This window comes from Oncorhynchus nerka, linkage group LG5 (assembly GCF_034236695.1).
Source record: "Oncorhynchus nerka isolate Pitt River linkage group LG5, Oner_Uvic_2.0, whole genome shotgun sequence".
NCBI classification, from domain to species: Eukaryota; Metazoa; Chordata; class Actinopteri; order Salmoniformes; family Salmonidae; genus Oncorhynchus; species Oncorhynchus nerka.
This window is the reverse complement of record NC_088400.1, coordinates 53,265,958-53,286,572: the sequence shown is the minus strand read 5'-3', so window position 1 is coordinate 53,286,572 and position 20,615 is coordinate 53,265,958. Positions and strand designations below refer to the sequence as shown.

At 45.5% G+C, this 20,615-nt stretch overlaps 1 protein-coding gene across 5 annotated transcripts in view; it reads right to left on the bottom strand.

Moving 5' to 3' along the window:
* The window catches only part of LOC115129623 (ras-associated and pleckstrin homology domains-containing protein 1-like), a 78,032-nt gene that overhangs the window by 2,075 nt on the left and 55,342 nt on the right, over positions 1 to 20,615 (bottom strand). For 2 of the 5 annotated variants that reach the window (XM_065018731.1, XM_065018730.1), the window contains 13 exons: positions 18,793 to 18,898; positions 17,933 to 18,552; positions 16,735 to 16,824; positions 16,336 to 16,410; positions 11,581 to 11,658; positions 8,286 to 8,445; positions 7,682 to 7,803; positions 7,332 to 7,397; positions 7,077 to 7,220; positions 5,854 to 5,964; positions 4,357 to 4,455; positions 3,944 to 4,070; positions 3,166 to 3,302 (listed from right to left, as the gene is read on the bottom strand). In XM_065018731.1, coding sequence (XP_064874803.1) covers positions 3,166 to 3,302; positions 3,944 to 4,070; positions 4,357 to 4,455; positions 5,854 to 5,964; positions 7,077 to 7,220; positions 7,332 to 7,397; positions 7,682 to 7,803; positions 8,286 to 8,445; positions 11,581 to 11,658; positions 16,336 to 16,410; positions 16,735 to 16,824; positions 17,933 to 18,552; positions 18,793 to 18,898 — 1,935 coding nt within the window. The remainder of the gene's footprint in view (positions 1 to 3,165; positions 3,303 to 3,943; positions 4,071 to 4,356; positions 4,456 to 5,853; positions 5,965 to 7,076; positions 7,221 to 7,331; positions 7,398 to 7,681; positions 7,804 to 8,285; positions 8,446 to 11,580; positions 11,659 to 16,335; positions 16,411 to 16,734; positions 16,825 to 17,932; positions 18,553 to 18,792; positions 18,899 to 20,615) is intronic. The other 3 variants (XM_065018732.1, XM_029660194.2, XM_065018733.1) reach the window with 3 other exon arrangements.

Sequence of the window (20,615 nt, the reverse complement as noted above, 5' to 3'; positions counted from 1 at the left end):
TGACCGAGATGAGCGCAGACAGAAAGATGCATCAATCTCAGATAAATCAGAGCGAGCGAAACAGCGCCCCCTCTGTCTGAGTATGTGTAACCCATGTATGTAATGCTGTGGACAAAAATAGTATAGCAGGTCATACTCTTTTTGACCAAACAGCATCACATACATGGGCTAAATAAATCAAATCGCATTGGTCACATACACATATTTAGCAGATGTTATTGGGGGTGTAGTGAAATGCTTGTGTTCCTTGCTCCAACAGGGCAGTAATATCTAACAATACACAACATTACACACAAATGTAAAATAATGGAATTAAGAAATATATAAATACTAGGACAAGCAATGTCGGAGTCCAGAGTATAAATATACATGATGGGATGTATAGACATTATTGTGGATCGATTATGTAGTACATCTGTAGAATAGTATATATACAGCAATAGTTGAATAAGATGGCATTGACTAGAATACCGTGTGTAAACATTATTAAAGTGATTAGTGTTCCATTATTAAAAGTGACTAGTGATTCCATGTCTATGTACATAGGGCAGCAGCCTCTACGGTGCAGGTTTGAGGAATCGGGTGGTAGTCGGCTAGTGATGGCTATAAAACAGTCTGATGGCCTTGAGATAGAAGCTGTTTTTCAGTCCCTGCTTTGATGCACCTGTACTGGCCTCGCCTTCTGGATGATTGCGGGGCGAACAGGCCCATGGCTCGGGTGGGTTGATATGCTTGATGATCCTTTTGGCTTTCCTGTGACATCAGGTGCTGTAGGTGTCAGGCGGCGATACAGCCCGACAGGATGCTCTCAATGGTGCATCTGTAAAAGTGTGTGATTGTCTTAGGGGCCAAGCCAAATTTCTTCAGCCTCCTGAGGTTGAAGAGGCGCTGTTGCGTCATCTTACCCACAATGTCTGTGTGGGTGGACTATTTCAGATTGTCTGTGATGTGTACGCCGAGGAACTCAAGCTTTTCACCTTCTCCACTGCGGCCCTGTCGATGTGGATGGGAGCGTGCTCCCTCTACTGTCTCCTGAAGTCCACGACCAGCTCCTTCGTTTTGTTGACGTTGTAAGACAGAGGGGGCGCTGTTTTGCTCGCTCGGATGCTTTCTCTGGTGATATTTACATTTACATTTAAGTCATTTAGCAGACGCTCTTATCCAGAGCGACTTACAAATTGGATAGTTGTTTCAGCCACTTGCAAATTGTTGGCAGGTGCACAGTGCACTGTTTGGATGCTGGAATTATTTTAGACGAACGTGCAAAAGGTAACCTACCTTTTTAAGTGATTTGTATGACAAATCAGTTGAAAACATCACGACTGTTTGTGTCCATGCCACAAGGTAATTTTATTAATTACATTTTAAGTCATGCTGCCCTTGACTTTACCTAAATAAGTCTATAAAACACAATGCCATTGTTAGAATCTTAATATCACAAACAGAACTGGTGTTATAACCAGTGTTAGGAGGGCATGTCATTTTCTTTATGGTTTTCCCCCATTGCCCTCCCCTCCTCCCGACAGTAGGGCCTGCTCCCCTCCTCCCGACAGTAGGGCCTGCTCCCCTCCTCCCGACAGTAGGGCCTGCTCCCCTCCTCCCGACAGTAGGGCCTGCTCCCCTCCTCCCGACAGTAGGGCCTGCTCCCCTCCTCCCGACAGTCGGGTCTGCTTCCTTCCTCCCGATAATTAAGGTGCTGTACCCAGTTGATAATTACACCAATAATTTCCTCGAAACTGAACATATACCACAGATGAAAATGGTAAGTACCCGATATCAGTCCACCGAATCCAAGCAGTCTTATCAGTCTACACTGGCCTACTTGGAGTACACAGTGAGAGTGTGCATCATTTACTATAGCAAGTAGACCAATGGATGCACATGCAGCGTTGCGACAAAATCTGAAGGAAAATGACTCAGATGGTGGGGAAGAAATGAATCACGATGACATCTCTGATGATTATTCTTCGGATTCTGAGCCTGAATCTACACCTCCGAGGCCTAAGCGCAAAAAAAGCCAGAACTGGGCGCACTGAGCAGGTGCCCGCGCCACCACCACCAAATGAAAACGGTGAGACAGGAGAAAGGAAGGCACGGCGCCGTTTGGATAGAACAAGCCAGAGACAATGCAACTGGCCAATTATCACCCCAAAATGTCATGACAGAGAGCAGGCCCTACATCTCAAACAAAAGAACAACATCAGCAATGCACTCACTAGCTTGTGTTGTTTATGAGACATGCTCCAACTTATGCCATTGAGTGAAGACTCACACCATGTAAGCACAAGCTGACAATAATTTATTATTTTGGACTGCGGTCAAATATTCATTAGAATGCCATTTAAGCTTTTGCGATGCTTTTCACTATTTATCAACCACACTTGGAGCTTATAATAATGTTAAGGCAACTAATGTTTTCATCATTTGACCGTGCATCTTGCTGACTGTGCGTCTTGGTGGTTGGGGGTATTATCTTTTTTTGCCGTTGTAAAAGCTGTTACTGCGTTCCAACATATGCTTTCTGTTTCATAGGTGTAACAAAGGCACCCCACAATTAAAATGTGTTTTTACATAAACTAACATAAACTAATGAACAGTAACACTAATGAAAACGCCTGTGTGATTTGAAATACTTATTTTTTTGTATTCTAATGTTACCTTCGTAAAAACAACCAAATGACTCTTTTGCGATAGCATATATGAAATGTATTCATTCAAAACTGTTAGAATGTTGCAGTCCGAATGACTGCACATCAGCTTGAATGGCGGTTCTAGTTTTTCCACGGAAGGAGGTCCTGCAAAAGAAAACTTGCCCCCCCCCCTCTATGGAAATCAAAGGTGTCCAACTGATTTGTTCTGGCGCCGGCCCTGGTTGAAATGTTACTGATTGTAGAGCATCTACAGATGGACTGACTATCAAAATAAAGTGTTACCATAAAGTAGAACCTTACTAGAACCAGCAGTGAGTGAAAGAAAAATTCAAGCAAAGAGAGAGGAAACACTTGCGACTGAGACCAAAAAAAAAAATCAACCATTTCAGTAAAACATCTGATGGAGACAAAGAGGAGAAAGGAGGGATGCAATGGAGAGACATATAGAGAGAAGAGAGGAAATACAAAGGAGGGATATGCTGGAGTGAAGAGGTCAAAGGGGAGAAGGACTAACCCTGGTGTTCTCCTCCATCTGCGTTCCTCTCTTCCAGGCCTCTGAGAAGATGGAGCTGACCACGCTCTGGGAGCGCCCGTGGCTGGAGGCCGTGTCCACTCCACTGTCTGACTGGCCCGAGTGGTTCGACTGGGACTCTGGGGGACACACACACACAGCCATGGAAGAGAGCCGCTAGATGCTGATCTTGGGTCATTGTTGAATTTCCCCACTAATGGTTAAGGTTAGGATTGGGCAAGGGGAAGCTGATCCTAGATCTGTACCTAGGGGGAAACTTCACCCCGGAGCATATAAACACTAGATTGCTGACCTATGCATTAGCTAACAAGAGGCTCTGAAGCCACCGAGCTGCCATATTAGTACTCGCTATTTTGCAGATTTGAGTAATGGGAGTAAGTGTGTAAAAAAAAAAGGTGAATCCATGTGTCTATAGATAGACTAGAGCTTTATCGTGTACCCTCAAAGACACAACAACTGATTCAAGATCAGAACTAGAATCAATTTACCTACTGCTTGACAGGGGTTGTGGTCAATTCCATCTGAACTCCAATTCAGAAATTGAATCAAAAAGTAGTCTTTGAAAATAATAGGATATCAATTGATTAATAGCATATCAATCTCTTCTGAATCGACTAAATTCAAAATGACAACCAAGCTGATGCCGGATCTGTGCTTGTCTATCACTGTCCCCCAGCCACTACCATTTGGCCTCAGTGGACCACTGTGGATTTGAGCAGCTGATCCCAGACCAGTTGGAAGCCCTGGAAGGCTGACTCACCGGGCAGACTGGCTGACCCGGAGCTGGAGCCAGAGCGGATGCTGGAGGTGGAGAGGGAGGACCAGTCGTAGGCCGCCTCCGTGCGTTTCATAGCCTCCTGGTAGTTCACATACAGCTGTTTCCCGTACTACACCACCGCCATCGTGGGGGAAAGAGAGAGGTCACAGTTGCTAATTGTTTACATCGAATGGTGTATTTTTTTTTCTTCCGTGTATTTTGGTTGCATGCTTCATTTAAATATAGGATTTAATATTGACCAAATCTTGTAAAACACCATCTTTAGTTTTTGGGGAAATTTTTTAAAATACATTTAAAAAGCTTTAAGTTTAGGGGACCCCTTTTGGCTTAAGAGCAAAAGTTCTATATAGCCTCTAATAGTCATGTTTGAGAGTGACGAGGAGGTTAAGGTTTACCTTGGCGATGCGAATGCCGTTGAACCATTGGTGGAGGGTCCTGACATCATCACAGCACAGATACTTGATGTACTGGGACTTCTTCTGGATCTGGGGGTGCTGAACACACAGAGACATGCGTGTTACCATAACACAACACATGTAGTTTCACTTCGTTCATTGGAGGAATGGCCAATCAGGTCCTTCTGCTGTCCAGAAGTTTGATCCCATGGGCTAAATTGTCCTGATCAGTGGTTTCAAGTTTGCATTTTTTACAAGCTGATCATAGCGAAAAAGGAAATACTTCTGCATTTCCCGCTGTGTAAACACATTGCAAATAGGTTCAGGATAACTCCTCCGGAAAAAGTTGGGTAGCTGATATTCAGAGTTTAAATAGCCAAATTGATTACTCACAGGAATCAGGACTAATAAAAGCCAATGCAACGGACAGTTTTTTAAAAATGTTTACAAACGGTGGGCCTACCCACATGAATGGGCATTCCTAAAATTCCATTGTGGGCCACATGGTAGGCTACACCCCAGTAAGCGTGGACCGACAATGACGTATTTTTGGATCTGTCTGGACCGGACGTCTCTTTTGGGTGTTCTACAAAACGGTAGGCCCACCACATAGATGTGCATTCCTAAAATTCAATTTCAGGTGACACTGTGGTCTATACCTCAATAAGCAGGGACCAATACTGACACCTTTTGGATGTGTTTCTTTGGTCCTGTCCAGACGCCTTTTTTGTGCAGTCTAGAATGGTCTGGAATTCCACGTACGTTGGTTTTTGGTCCGGTCCGGAACAAATCGAACCAATCATAGATGTCTATGTTCAGATTTTGTCCGGTCTAGACCAGCCTTGATTTGGCCCAAACATAGACAGCTATAAATTCTGTTCAACGTTCATTCAGCACCTAAATTGAACCCAACTTCAACGTCGGGAACACACATATTTTAGACGTCTTCTCAAAGTCCTTTTCCTTTCTAGTACTATTCGAGTTTTACTGAGTGCGGCAAATAGTCTGTCTAGGTGTCTGAGCGGCCATGATCGTTCCGGTAAAGATATTGATTCCAAAACCATCCTTGACAATTGCCTTTGTGCCTGTTAGTTTGACTACAGCTAAAGACAGATCAACATTAATAATATAGGAGCGTGGCGCCTTAATACTTATTGTTGGTGTTTTTCAGGGGTTGTGTGATTTTAAAAAGAAGTGGCGTGGAGACAGGCTGAAAGTGACTGATGAGTTTAACAGTATGCAGATCATAACGGGCACAGTAATGGTCCTATTAAGTGGACAGGGGATTGGTGTTAAGACCTCACAGGATGGCATTACCCAGACCACATCCACTCACACAGCAGATCCATCTTAATGGGCTTGTCCAGGCTCACCGCAACACCTCTACTCTAAAAATGTGCCACCCCTTGTCTAAAAATGAGTCCCTAATCAATTCTCCACAAGAAGCAGAAGTGGAGTGTTCCATTAGGTGAAAGGGAGGAGGGGGGTTTGGCTTACCTTAAGGGCCAGGCAGTAGTCTGTGGGGGCCTTGTACTTGCTGCGGTAGTCCTGGCCGTAGTACACATTAACGTGGTCCAGCTGTAGAAAGCATACCAGGTCCCTGGAGGCCTATATAGAGGGAGAGACAGGATTCATATCTTTAGATATGATTGGTTATATCATTAATTGCAAGGGTACTCAAATACTATTTGAGAAGGTCACACAATTTCCTAGGTGGCAAAGGTCCGGATGGATATTGTTGTTTATCGGCATAGCAACAAACCCCCACTCGGGCCACCTTCCAACATTGGGGAACATCATCATCAAATTACAACAATATCTATGGGCTACAAAAACTAAATAAAATTGTTAACCGACATGAGCTAGTTGATCTGGACATTTCTGACAAGTTATAAATAGCTCTCTAAGGTATATAATGGCTAACATGACAAGAGGAAGTGATGATACACTACCCAATTTCCAAATTGCACCTTGTGCATTCTACTATTACAAGCGAGTTTAAAGCCGGACTGAATTCCTTTTTTTATTTTGGGAACAACTGCTCTAAGGTCTGTCAGTGAATGACGAGAGGAAAACTGCCCATGCAATACCATATTTCTAAATACTTCTTGTGCCGTCTACTATTGCAACTCTCAACAGCAGTTAAAGTTAAAAGGCCGACCAATTTTCGCAAAAAACTTTAAATAAATAAATTGTCCGAGGCTTTAGACTAGAGAAGTCTATATGGTGGGAGAAAGAGGAGAGTGAGTGGAGAATACAGAAACGGTGTGGAAGTGGGACAAAAAATATGATTTTAACCTCTACTACCCCCAACGCAATGGGAAAACATTTTGAAAAATACAAGTCCAAGGTTAACTTCTGTTTCATGCCTTCTGAACACGACCCTGGGTTAAAAGCTAAAGCATATACACACACACAACATGGGGCTGCAGTTGAGAAATATTGGTCTCCGGGGGTAACCAATGACCCATGATGCAATAGGAGAGGAGGCACGTGCTCGGTCGATCCCGGTGGAGTCATATCCAGAAACGGGAAATACCAGAGAGATGGTGTGGATCTGTTTCTCATTAACTGACAACATGTGAACCGAATACACACAATCAGGGACACACACACACCGGGTTAAACACACGCGCACACAATTGTATTTTATAAAGCCCTTTTTAAATCAGCAGTTGTCACAAAGTGGTTATGATCGGCGTAGTCAGTCGGTGGCTAACCTTAGCTTTGCCCTTGGGCACGTAGTAGATCCCTGATGCGCGCAGCAGGAAGTATCGTTTCTTCCACGACTTCTTCCCGTCATCCTTCAGCCATAGGATTCCCTCTATTTCTGGTACTGAAACCGAGCTGCCACAGAAACACTCCTGCACAAACACATCATTTATTAGTGTAATCAAAAGGGGGGGGGGGGGGAGGCGAGAGGGATGTGGGTGGTAGATTGGGAGAGACTGTGTGAGTGAGCATGTATGTCTCACCTCCAGTAGGGCCTCTTTATTCCTATCGGCCATTTCAGAGGTCTCCTTCCTCCCCAACAAGTAGTTCTGTAAATAAGTGGGGGAAATAGAGAGAACGAGGCAAGGAAAGCAAAGGAGAATTAGACACGAGTTGAAAACAGCAGATCACACACACTCCTCCAGGCAAGCTGGCTCACCTAGCCTTCTCATGTCCAATGCATTATTCAGTCGTTTATTGCCAGAGCTGTGACCTACTTCTTAAAAACACACACTCAAGGGCTCTTAGCAGGCATAAGAAATGTGTGTACTCCACACTAAAGCTGTGCGAGTAGTGTACACACAAAACATTGGGAGGGTTTCTTAGTTCCTACCTGGGGGTTCTTGAAGAGGGCATATTTCTCGATGCGCTCGATGAACATCAGTTTGTTATGGCTGTCTCTGGTCCAATTCAGTAGGTTCTCCACCAAGTTCTCATGGTCCTCAAAGATCCGCTCTTGAGGACAGAAAGAGCGAGGGAGTGTGTGTGTGAAACACGATTCAATCTGGACTAAGCATACCCTGGTCACTATAGAAGGAAAAGGGTGCTGTGTGTGACGCAGCTTAAATGACCACGCTGCCTGCGCCTAAACGCGAGTGCTTCGTCTAGCATTATAAAGGCTGGCCGCCCATCCCTGCCTCACGCCGTCAGACAGATCAACAGTTACAGAGGCACTCTGGGGCAGTCTTGAAAACACAAACGGATACAATACTAGCTACTACCTAGACTACAAGCTGACACTGTCCGAGTCCACGTTTGTCTCAGTGGCACAGTACTTCCCCAGTATGCCTCACTCTCCCCCAGTTTATATCCACCAGTACCATCCTCAATATCGCACCCGCCCCCGGGGTCCTCCAGTATCTTCTCAAGTATCTCCCCAATATCTGACCTCTCCCCCCCAGTATATTCCCAGTATCTGTCTGACAGTATATCCATACCCATTTGCAGCTCGTTGATGGTCTCCACCAGTGCCCAGTCGGGGCTGTAGCCACAGTGGGACTTGTCCAGCAGGCTGTCCAGCACCTGTCTGACAGTCTGTCTCTCATCCACCATCACGGTCTTGGAGCTCTCGTCCGACATGTGCACCCGGATCACCAGCTGAGGAGGACGACGAAGAGGGATGAGGAGAAAGAGGCGGCGGAAGAGGTGCAGAACGTTCAGGCTCTTTGTATGGAACAGTTCTCACACTAGCCTGAGTGCCAGGCTCTTTGTATGGAACAGTTCTCACACTAGCCTGAGTGCCAGGCTCTTTGTATGGAACAGTTCTCACACTAGCCTGAGTGCCAGGCTCTTTGTATGGAACAGTTCTCACACTAGCCTGAGTGCCAGGCTCTTTGTATGGAACAGTTCTCACACTAGCCTGAGTGCCAGGCTCTTTGTATGGAACAGTTCTCACACTAGCCTGAGTGCCAGGCTGTTTGTGCCACCGTGCCAAACCTCTGGTCATAACGAATGTTTTGGCTTGAGAATGACGGCAATGGAGTTAGCAAGAACTTAACCTCGTCCACCAGCTGGCTCCCTCTCGGTTGAACTGTCGAGTTTTACAGCGCCTCAGAACACGACTTGACAGAAAGTCTATGGCAGGAGCGGACTAAACAACCGCTGGTTTTAAATTGGCTGATCTATTAGTCCAGCACCATCTAGCATAACCCTTAACTCCTAACTCGATTGGCAATTTTTCATCTAATGCAAGTCCCATCTAATGCAAGTCCCATCTAATGCAAGTCCCATCTAATGCAAGTCCCATCTAATGCAAGTCCCATCTAATGCAAGTCCCATCTAATGCAAGTCCCATCTAATGCAAGTCCCATCTAATGCAAGTCCCATCTAATGTCCCATCTAATACAAGTCCCATCTAATACAAGTCCCATCTAATACAAGTCCCATCTAATGCAAATCCCATCTAATGCAAGTCCCATCTAATACAAGTCCCATCTAATACAAGTCCCATCTAATACAAGTCCCATCTAATACAAGTCCCATCTAATACAAGTCCCATCTAATACAAGTCCCATCTAATACAGCTGAAGCAGGCTCGCTCCCTCTCCCTCCTGCCTCAGTGTTACCAGGCTCTATGCACCAGATACTTGAGCTTGGGGACGAGGTCAGCAAGAGCATAAGCAGATCTTGGATCAGGCTGCTTCATAACATAATTGTTGATATGAAATCAATTTAAGAGGGATGTTTCCATGCCCCCAGGACAACTATTGAGGATGTGATTTGAACCAGTGATATGCCACAGCGTGGAGTATGGTGTCACGCCATGATGGTTAAAATGCAGGCTGCACCTGAAATGGCACCCTATTCCCTATATAGTGCACTACTTTTGACCAGAGCCTTTATACAGCGAATAGGGTGCCATTTTGGATACAGACACAGTGTATTTACCAAGTGGATCTAAAAAGGTCATGGCTCCAAAGACTGAAACAGTCTTCAAATGAACTTAGTCCTGTCTCCATGCTGCCATCTAGAAAACATATCTAAAGTATACAATGTTCAACCAATTCAGGCCCCTGTTCTGCTGCAGTCCTGGTCTCCAGTGCTGGTTTGGTCCATTGAATGCACCCCATAGGCTTAACCTTATCTGAGACCACTGCGGCAAAATCCCCCTTGTGACACAACTGGGCTCCCATAGCCTCAGCAGTGAGAGTCTAGGAGGCAGGTAGCCTAGCAGTTAGAAAGGTGGGTTAGTAACCAAAAAGGTTGCTGGTTCAAATATCAGAGCCAACAAGGTGAGAAATCTGTCAATGTGTCTTTGAGCAAGGCACTTAACCCTAATTTGTTCCAGGGGCGCCGTACTTCTATGGCTGACCCTGTAAAATAACATTTCACTGCACCTAATCTGGTGTATATGACAATAAAAATGTTTTTGTTGTTGTGTGTATGTGCTTATGGGCGTGTGTGACATGGTAGGGAGCAAAAAACAGCAAGCACCCACGGAAGTGCCCAGTAATCCCCTTCCACAGGGACTACAGCATCCAATCACTAAGTTAGTAGAGCCGATCAAATAGATCGCTAAACCAAATTGTAGCCAGGAAGCGACTGTGCCCTAGACATGGGCATCCATTGAGTTTGACCTACATCCACAGTCATGGGTTTAGTCCCAAATGGCACCCTGTTCCCTATATAGTGCACTACTTTTGGTCAAAAGTCAGGCACTATATAGGGAATAGGGTTCCATTAGGGACGCCTCCATAGACCCCCCCCCCACCCTAAAAAAATCCTCCCATTCTAAATCATAGGAGTCCAAAATCTGCCCTCCTAAAAACAAATCTAAAATCCAAGCCTCTAGCAAAGTGGAGGTGTAATCGGTTTCAATACAACATTCAATCTTTGCTGCATTTTATATTGCAATACGGTAATATAGAGCAAATTCAACAACACACACAAAATGTCACATATTTTTCTGTGTTCTATACATTTAACATACTATATCTACCGTGGTGTAAAACACCAACATATTTGAAGAGGGCACAATCGTTGCATGCTAATATCTTGTGCATTTTGTTGGGATCAAACAGCTGGCTCAATCAGTCAGTGTGGGCTGAAATGGTGGGTCTGCTCTCTCCATAATGTACTGGGAGAAAAGAAAAAAAACACTGTGTTCAATGGAGCTGTTTCATTCAGAGCAGTTGCACTTCATTCAAGCTCACTCACACTGGTGAACTGGTCCGATGGGCTGAAATGGTGCCTGGTGTGGCTCACAGAACCAATTCACTGACTGGAACACAATGCAAAGGACCCCAGTTGTTCACGAAAACAAGACTTGTTTAAATCAACCCAAAGAATAAGCAGTCTTACGGATGCCAGTGCAAAATGTCTGATTGTCTCTCATTCTCCATCTCTTTCAGAGGCACACACTGCAGTGACCTATTTTCACAGCGCTTCACTGCAGCTCTCTGAATGAAGTTAGTTCACGCAGTGAATCTGAAGCAGATATGGGGGAGAGGATCTTAGGGAACTATGTATCCCAATGGGAATGTACAGCACATACTGTGGAAAAACAAGTGTAGAAAAACACAGTGTATACTGTGGGTTAGGTCAGAACTTAGGGTTGCAAAATTCTGGTCGCTTTCAATAAATTCCCTGGTTTTCCAGAAGTCCTGGTTGGAGGTCTTCGGATTTCCTGCTTATTTCCTCCTGATTCCAGAAATCCTCCAACCGGTATTTTGGGAAAAAACAGAGAATTTATTGAAAGTTCCAGGAATTTTGCAACCCTAGTCAGAACCTTACCTTTTTGACTTGCGCCTCCTTGATTTTCTCCAGGGCCACTCGGATCTTCTCGGCCTTCACTTTGGCCCCCTGCTCCTCCTAGACACAGAGCAACAGTTAACACACACACACAATGGTCAAACACATACATGCACAAAAACCAACAGGAGCCTTCAATACTGAGCCAACCTTCTCCTCTATCACCTTCTCCTACTCGTTCCATACCTCTCCTCATCGTAGGGCAGACAGTTCAGTTGATGCCCTCTGAACTCCATTTGACAGAGTGAGACCAACACCTCACATATCACTTTCTACCTCTCAGTCAGCCAGAGATGCGTAATCGTATACATACTGTGCATTCCATCAATGGCACTGGAATTGTTTACCTGGCCCCTCCAGCAAGACGCCATCACCTCCATCTCTGGTAGCCACCACAACACAGAACGAGTGTGTCCTCACACACAGATCAGCCCAACACTTCCGACTCCAGCCCAACGGTAGATTGCCCTAAATCACCAGTGCTCCTTTGGTGAAAATTGAGGGGGAAAAAAGCGCTCAAAGATGGCCGCTCTTTCATCCCTTTCTCCCCATTATCGTCCTCTCGCTATTTCTCTCTACTAGAGCAGCAGCCGAGGTGTGGATTTCCCTTTGGTCTCGCTACACGGTGGATGGGAGACAATAGTGGAGGATTCCCCAAACGGCAAGAATTTGCAGATGATATGAAGTTGGGTCCTAAAAGTATGCGTTTTCTCCACAACAAAACAAAAAACCAAAGACACTTACATAGTATATAGAGAAAGCCTAGATACTACAAAAACAAATTGATTTTCCCGATGTTGGAATGTCACCATTCCAAAATCCCGATCTTCTCCTTCCAAGACCCTATCGAGTCAAGATGAATGGCAGAAAGCAATGTATTTAAGAAAAGGAAATAAGACTGTTGTTGAGAGCAAGAGCGAAGGAGAGATATTTGTTTAAGTCCTTCGGGAGTAACTGAGACCAATGCAAAGCGACTTCAACCTGCTTCCACTCACAGACAACAGACAGGAAAGCAAGACCGGAGTGGAGTGTGAGAGTACAGGCTCCTTGGCATACACACACGTACTCTACGCACAGGATGAGCACCACTAACCCCTCTAACTCAGAGAGACTGGGAGGCGAGACGCCCCTCCCCCTTCCATCCTTCCACATTCTCTTGTTTCCCCCCTCTCTCTGTGGAACAGCTGCGGAGTCCTGGGAGCGTGCCCAATCGCCGAGCCATAATCCCCATACAAACAGGAGAACCCCTTCACCGGCTGGCGACAGAGAGGACCCCTCTGTCCCGTCACCCAATCACAATGTGTACCCGCTCTCCTCTCACCAACCAAGGGGACCCATTCGCCAGACTCTTCCCCCTTATCTAATCAGTGCAGGGTAGCTGACCCCCCCGCCCAACAGTAAACAGGGAGTGGTATTAGAGGAGTAGGGCAGTGAATATTTGGAGGGAGGGAGGGGGGGGTTGTGGTATTAAGATCCAAGCCTCTTATCTGGGCACCCCATCCTTGACCCAGACTACCTTTCTGCATGAGCGGCAGGGGTAATGCAAGAAACGCACTGTTTGGCCAACACGCAGTGACAGGCTTTTAGTGTGGAGTGTGTTTGTATGTGTGCGTGTGTGTAAGGGCTCAAAGGACCAATGGAGGATTACAATATGGAGCCAATCCCAGTCACACTGTTAATTTAGCTTTTGGACTTCCATCCAGAGACCGCAAAACCTCTTCTCCAAGCCGCCCCCCCGCCTCTACAGCACTTTGCTTCCTGCATGCTCCTCGGTAAACACTGGAAACTAGATATCCCTCCGTCTCTACTGTAGGCACTTTCCTACTCCATTTTCACAGGATTTCATGGAGGCTGAATTCAAAACAGGATTTTCTGCTGCGCCTATAAAAAGCCGGTCTCGCTCTTTCCCTTTGAAGTCTTACCCTCTTTCCCTTTCTCTTGTTCCCCTCCCTCTCATCATCCCTCTGTACTTCGTTGTTCTATTCTGACTCATGAAGCAGGGGAGAAGGGATAGTGTGGTGAAACGGCAATCTATTCTCCCTTTCTTTCCCTCGCTCTTTCTCGCTCTCGCCGTCTCTGTGTAAAAGTGTAGTGTAATACTGACATACAAACCCTCCCATTGCCACAAACACCTCAAGGAACTCTCGCTCTCCCTCTAAACCCATTTACATGGCATTCTGAATGCAGACATGGACGGACGGCTTTAAAACAGCTCATAAACAAATAGCCTTGTGCAACATGGGACTATAATAACTCCATAATTAGTCCATAATTAGTCAATTAAATCATACGGCCCCAGGTCCTAGTCATGACATTTTGCGTTTGCATGTGTGTTTAATAATTTGAGATACTATGTCAGAAGACCTACAGATGTGTGCCGCCTCCTACCCACAATCCTCCAGGTGTTGGCATCCATAATATTCGAATGAGCAGCAATACAGTTAGCGTCCCCCCAAGAATGACTGCATAATTACGTTCCCATACATTATGATAATTTAGGCCGTCCGCATAAATTAAAAAGTGCTTGATGAATTTGTTTTGGGTCTTCTTTTGTGTAGAGATAATTGTTTATTAACAGATGTACTAATATGTCAGACGGCCTTGGCTAGCGTTTGCGCTAATCAAGGAAAGCTGAAAACAAACGCTCTTGGGTCTGTGCATCACAGAGAGATTTGTCAAAATGTTGCCTCCTGGGTGGCGCAGTGGTTAAGGGCGCTGTACTGCAGCGCCAGCAGTGCCACCAGAGACCCTGGGTTCGCGCCCAGGCTCTGTCGTTCCTCCGACACATTGGTGCGGCTGGCTTCCGGGTTGGATGCGCGCTGTGTTAAGAAGCAGTGCGGCTTGTTGTGTATCGGAGGACGCATGACTTTCAACCTTCGTCTCTCCCGAGCCCGTACGGGAGTTGTAGCGATGAGACAAGATAGTAGCTACTAACAATTGGATACCACAAAATTGGGGAGAAAAAGGGGGTACATTTTTTAAATTTTTTATAAATAAAATGTTGCCATTTACAGCATTGACAGAAATACAGTATATCTCCATTCTTCACCCTGGAATACAGTATCTATCACTACTGCGTATCACTCCCTGTGTATCTCAGGATGAGCACTTGGCTCAGCGGCTTTTGTTTTGAAGGCAAAATAAATCATGATCGAAAGTGGCCAAGTTTTACAATCCACCAAAGTCAACATCTGACACACAACCATCAAACAAATGCCAAGAATGTACTTTACTGTGGAAAGCTGTGGGGAGGGAGGGGAGAAGGGGTTCTAGATTAAAGATGATGGATAAATAAACACACATGATAGAGAGAGAGAAAGAGAGCAAAGGAATAGCGGAGCACCGAGAGGGGGAGAGAGCGACCCTCTTTTCTAACCCGAAAGAGGATTAGGCCGATTCAAACGAAACAGGCCAGCTATTTCTGAGACAAATATCTTAAACATACTACACTGCTCCTTATTTTCGTCATGGCAATTTCCCTGTGTCATTTCACTGCACCAGACCAGTCAGTAATCTATAAAAGGGCTTGTTATTTCTCTTTAGCTTTGGAGAGGAGGGCTCAGGTCAAATCCATTGACGTTTTCAGCTAAATAGCCTTGTAACAATGTCAAAGTCTCGGCTCCTGTTGGTTTCAGGATCATGCTTACCATACCAGACAGGGTTGGGGTCAATTCCATGAACATTGTCTCAATTCAGTAAGAAACAATAAAGAACATTGGAATTTGAATTTCTGTTAACTTCCTGTATTGATCTAATTGAAATGGAATCGACACCAACCTTGATACCAGTGTTTCTCAACCTTTTTTGGACCAGGGGGCTGCAAGCTACTGTTTACGTACGTAAAATGACCATTCTTCCCTGGTCGACCACTTCCATTAAACCGAGCACTGGAAAGTTGACCGAATCAGTGTCTGACAACTAACCGCCTGAGGGACCAGTAAGCAACATCCCAAGGACCAGACCCGGCCCGTGGACCGCAGGTTGAGGAACACTGGTTTATACCACAGCATTAGTGGCTCACACATCAAAGACTTCATAATATAAAAGGTAGCGTTCAGAGTTACACACACACACATCTAGCTCCATTTCTCTAAGCTCAGGCGCATATCAACTAGCGTCGACGCACACAGGCATGCAGTCATGCTCCAGACCTAGTGCAACTGAACGCAGCCCATATGTATGGGGTTATTATAAAACAACACTCCAGATTTGGGTCAAGCGCATGTCACGTACTTTCAAATTCAACTCAGGAAAAGTATGGTCAGTAGGTGTGCTTGGTTTTGCACTTTTGGGATTATGTTGGTTCTATTGTCCCAGGCAAATCAAGTCAAGTACATTTGAAAGTATTTTACATAAGTGTATATTGACCCAGGTCTGTCTGCAAGACTGTCATGACAGTGAAGTTAGATAGAGTGCAAAACTGTACTGAGCCGCAGTGCCAGTTACCTACCCTACATTTCTTTCCCCCTACTAGAGGAAAGGAGTGCAGGTAATAAAATGGACACATCAGCACAGGGAGGAACAGGAGAAAAATAAAATGGACAAAGGAGGGATATAAGCAGGGGGCTGCATACAGGAGAAAGGCGAGAAAAGAAAGCTACGGAAGGATGAGAGAGAAGTAAAACGAGCCAAATCAGGTCAATCGAGCATTGTGGGTGGGTGTTGGCACTGTGGGAGGAGCTTAGGGAGATGGTAAAGAAGTGTAGTTCAAGCATAAGCAAGCGAATGAGGAGTCACCTTGGTCAGCAGGTGAGAAGGCTTTCCTGCAATGCTTTTCAGAATGAGGGACGTTTCTCTGTCCAGATAAGAGTGCTTGGTGGCGCAGAGGTGAGGAGAGAAACAGATAAGACAGTCAGGGCAATGATTCTCAATGGCTCATTAAAAATGCTTTTGAAAGGGGGGGTTAAAGTGTGGAAGCAAGAGAGGTCCAAAAGTTGGAGCATTGTTTGTAGTGGTAGTCATATTAGATCGCTGTGGATGGGGAAGAGAGACGATTTATCAAAAGCACATTTTCTAAAGATTATACTGCTGTGATTACTGAAGGTGATTGCTAATACCCACCTGTACACAATCACACACCTACTGTACACTACATACAGGTCTTGCTTTTTCTCCAACACACACACACACACTTACAGTGTCCAGATCCACTTCACCCTCCCGTGAGGTGAAGTCAAGCTGCCGTCTGGCCGGCTTACCATTGGCCCGTCGCAGTAGTGAGGCATGCTGGGAAACGGGGAGGTGCATTATGGGTGCAGAGAGGATGCAAACACACAAACACACAGTAAACATGCAAGGGGACGGGGAAGGTGCACTTTATTCAAGTAGGCGTTAAGCTCTCTTTCTCCATTTAAATTGTTCCCATTATCCTTTCAACACCTTACCTTCCACTTATTCAATCTCTCCATTGCATACTGATTCTATATGTGGTCATGTGTGGCACTAGCAATGCCAGGGTGTGGGTTCAATTAGTGACAACGTACGACATACTGTATGTATGCAGGCACTGTTCTGTTAGTCGCTTCGGATAAAAGCCTCTGCTAAGTGGCATATATATTTTCTCCTTTCCATCTTGTAAACCTAAACTATGTTCCCGTACTTAAGTCAAGCAGGTTGAGTTTAAAGCAAAACTGGTACAGTAGATACATTGTAATCCATATCACACATGCAGACTTAAGTGATTACAATGCATTCACTCACTGTACTGTAAATACCACACTTTCCAATGGGTAGTATACACACACACACACACACACACACATTGCGTGTTACACGGATAGCAAACAAATGTAATACAATGAGTTGTACGGTGCACACATGACATGCAGTTGGGACGTCAAAACATCATGCAGTGGAAGTGTACCATGCAAGGAACTAGAGAGGGTGGTTTCGAGAGGACGTGCGTACCCACACACACACTCATCATCATACCATTCATCATCATTCATCATGTTTGAACAAACAAACCACTGCAGCAGTTTATTTTCCCCCCTAACCAAACAGCCTTTCACTGTCATAACTCAGATAGCCAGCCCACCCTTTTAGTCTGAATAAAGGAAGTCCCACAATGCCCCATAAACGGCAATCATTACCCTGCCCGAACTAAAAGCCTGCACATGAAAAAGGGCTTTTGATAGGCCGAGATAACTGGGCCTTGTTTGCAGGTTGACTCTCATTCAGACAACAGAGGATAGAAATGAACAAACTATCAGTGGTAATAATGTTTCACAAAGAGATATTGCTATTCATGGTACATCTTAGTTAGTTTTTAGGAAACAATTGGGAAAAGAGAATTGTGAAGATTGGAGTGTGTGTATGAGTGTGTGTGCCTTACCTCAGTACTGGCCGGGCCTTGTGGCGGCTGGGGGCCTTGTGAACCCCCGTCCTGCTCGGGCCCTCCTACTGTCCTAGACAGCACCTTGTCGATATCCAGAGAGTCCATGCTGGACGCGGATGCAGAATTAACGCTGGACCTCGAGGAGTGGCCCCCCGCCTCGTGTTCACTAACGGTGCCCACCGAGCCCGTCCTCCGGTGCTGCGAGGACAAGGAACCTGCCGAGGGGCGCCGGAGGGTGGTCGAGGAGTAGGAGGAAGAAGTCTGGTGCGCCGCCTCGTCCATGCTGAGTGACGCCTGCTCCAACTGGGCCGTGATGTCGTCCAGCGAGAGGTTCGATGCCGACGGGCGCCCGTGGGAGTTGGAGCTGCCCCCTCGGATGGTGGAGGCCGGTGAGGCCCGGGTACTACTGCTGGTGCTGCCCCCGCTGCTACTCCCCCCACCACTGCCAGTTTGCTTGACACTGGCGCTGCGACCCCCCGAGCATCGCTGTTGACATTTAGCCTGGCGGGCGGTGCCGGTGTTGGGCTTGCCGATGGTGCTGAGCTCCTGTTCTATGGAACACAGGTCAGCCATCAGGGCATCCAGGTCTACGGTCTCTGTCGTCTGGTTCAAAGCCTCTGTAAGGAGGGGGAAAAGGGGAGTGTGAATCCATGTTATTTTGTATACACACATGCTAGTACACACACACACACACACTAAATTGAAGCTAAAATTATGATTTCATGAAAGTGTGACGGTTGAAAAGGTACTATTGCACAGCAGTAAAGCAGTGGTTGTGTGGGTCACACAGGCATGTCACAGACACCATTGCTCTGCAGGAAGTAGGTAGGGCATATAGGTCTGAGTGTGTGTCTTACCGTTGATGTTGTACATGGAGAAGCGGTACGAAAAGTTAGCCATGTTTGTTTCCTGTCTGAGAGGGGCCTTCTGGACCGACTTCTGTGGCTTCCCGTCATCCAGACTCTGTAGAGGACAAATCACACTATCAAAATCCCCACCATCTTAAAGATGGTCTCTGATACTTTTTAGCCACTCGTTCTGAATAGTCACCGAATATTGCGTACTACCTCACAAATTATTGCCCTCTCGCTCTACTGTGTGTGCGTCTTGCTAGCTGTCACTCAAATGGCGAGGGGCTGAAGCTCATTGGCGGAAGCTCATTGGCTGAAATGCAAATTGCTAGGGGACTGGCCCACGTGGGGGTAAATGTAGGGAAAATGGCACCCCACGGATTCCAGAAAACAGTCGTTTTCAAACTAGGGATTCCATGGCTAATTGAGGTAAGACATTCTCATAGATTATGCATGTATGAACTACACAGAGGTTGACCGATTAATTGGCATGGACGAATAATTAGGGCCGATTTCAAGTTTTCATAACAATCGGTAATCTGCATTTCTGGACACCAATTATGGCCGATTACATTGCAATCCACGAGGAAACTGCGTGGCAGGCTGTCCACCTGTTATGCGAGTGCAGCAAGGAGCCAAGGTAAGGTGCTAGCTAGCATTAAACTTATTTTATAAAACAACTATCAATCTTAACATAATCACTAGTTAACTACACATGGTTGATGATATTACTAGTTTAAATAGTGTCATGACTTTGACCTGGGGGTAGGTTTATGACAGTCAAATACCTCTCCCCCCCTTTTTCCTCTCTCTACCCTACTGATGTTACATTTGAAAACCCCTTGGTTAACATAGAGATTCTGGGAACATCAGAATGTGGGGGGGAAATTAACTATATTCTGGTAATCCGACCAATTGAACATATGCGGTGGTACTTAATGAATATGATGTCAGTTCGGTTGTCATCTGAGACATTCTCATCAATGATAAGATGACAAACTCTAGTGGAAAGTCTACACATCAGAGTTATCGGATTAACATGGAATTGTTGTTCAATTTAAATGTTTGAATATGAAATTATTCGTGATGGGATGAAATGTGATTTTAGCATCTAAAATGTGAGATTTGGGTTTTCATAAGATAGGGCTCTGCTCAATCAGTGGCCCGCCCCTGTGAAAGGTAATGGGCTATAAAACCTTTCCAACACGCCCTCCTCTCCTTTCCTATATAAGCCCTTGACGACAATATAACCTCCTGTTCCGAGGATGTAGGACAACATCAGCGTGAGCTTTGGTTGTGAATGGTATGAACTTTGAACTCTTATTCACTACAGAAGTGATACCTCCAAGCCGTTGAGTTAGCAACAGCAGATGCAACGAGGGTTAGGAAGGAACAGACAGAGTATCCAGTCTATCACCCAACGACGTACTACAACGTATCCAATTGACAACCAGAGACATTCTTCAAAGGACTCGGTTTGGCAACACGGCCTTCCCATCTACCACCAACCTAACTTTTCCAAATGGTAATTTAGAATGCATCAGATACTGTATTTAAGATAGCACAGCTTCTCCCTGTGTCCCTCAGTCTTCCCGCTCTTTCACTCAAACCCAGCCCTTTTCCTTTGTGTAACCAGCTGTCATATCGGTTCCGCCCGCTAGGGACGTTTCCTTTATGACGTAATTTGTAATCAAGTTATGATTTAATGATGTGTATGTGTAATTCTGTGTGATTAGTTAGGTATTTAGTAAATAAATAATTGAACCCAATTTTGCATTGCTGATTCAAATTGTTAGCCAGGGTTCGTGCAGATGAGACTGAATTAAGAT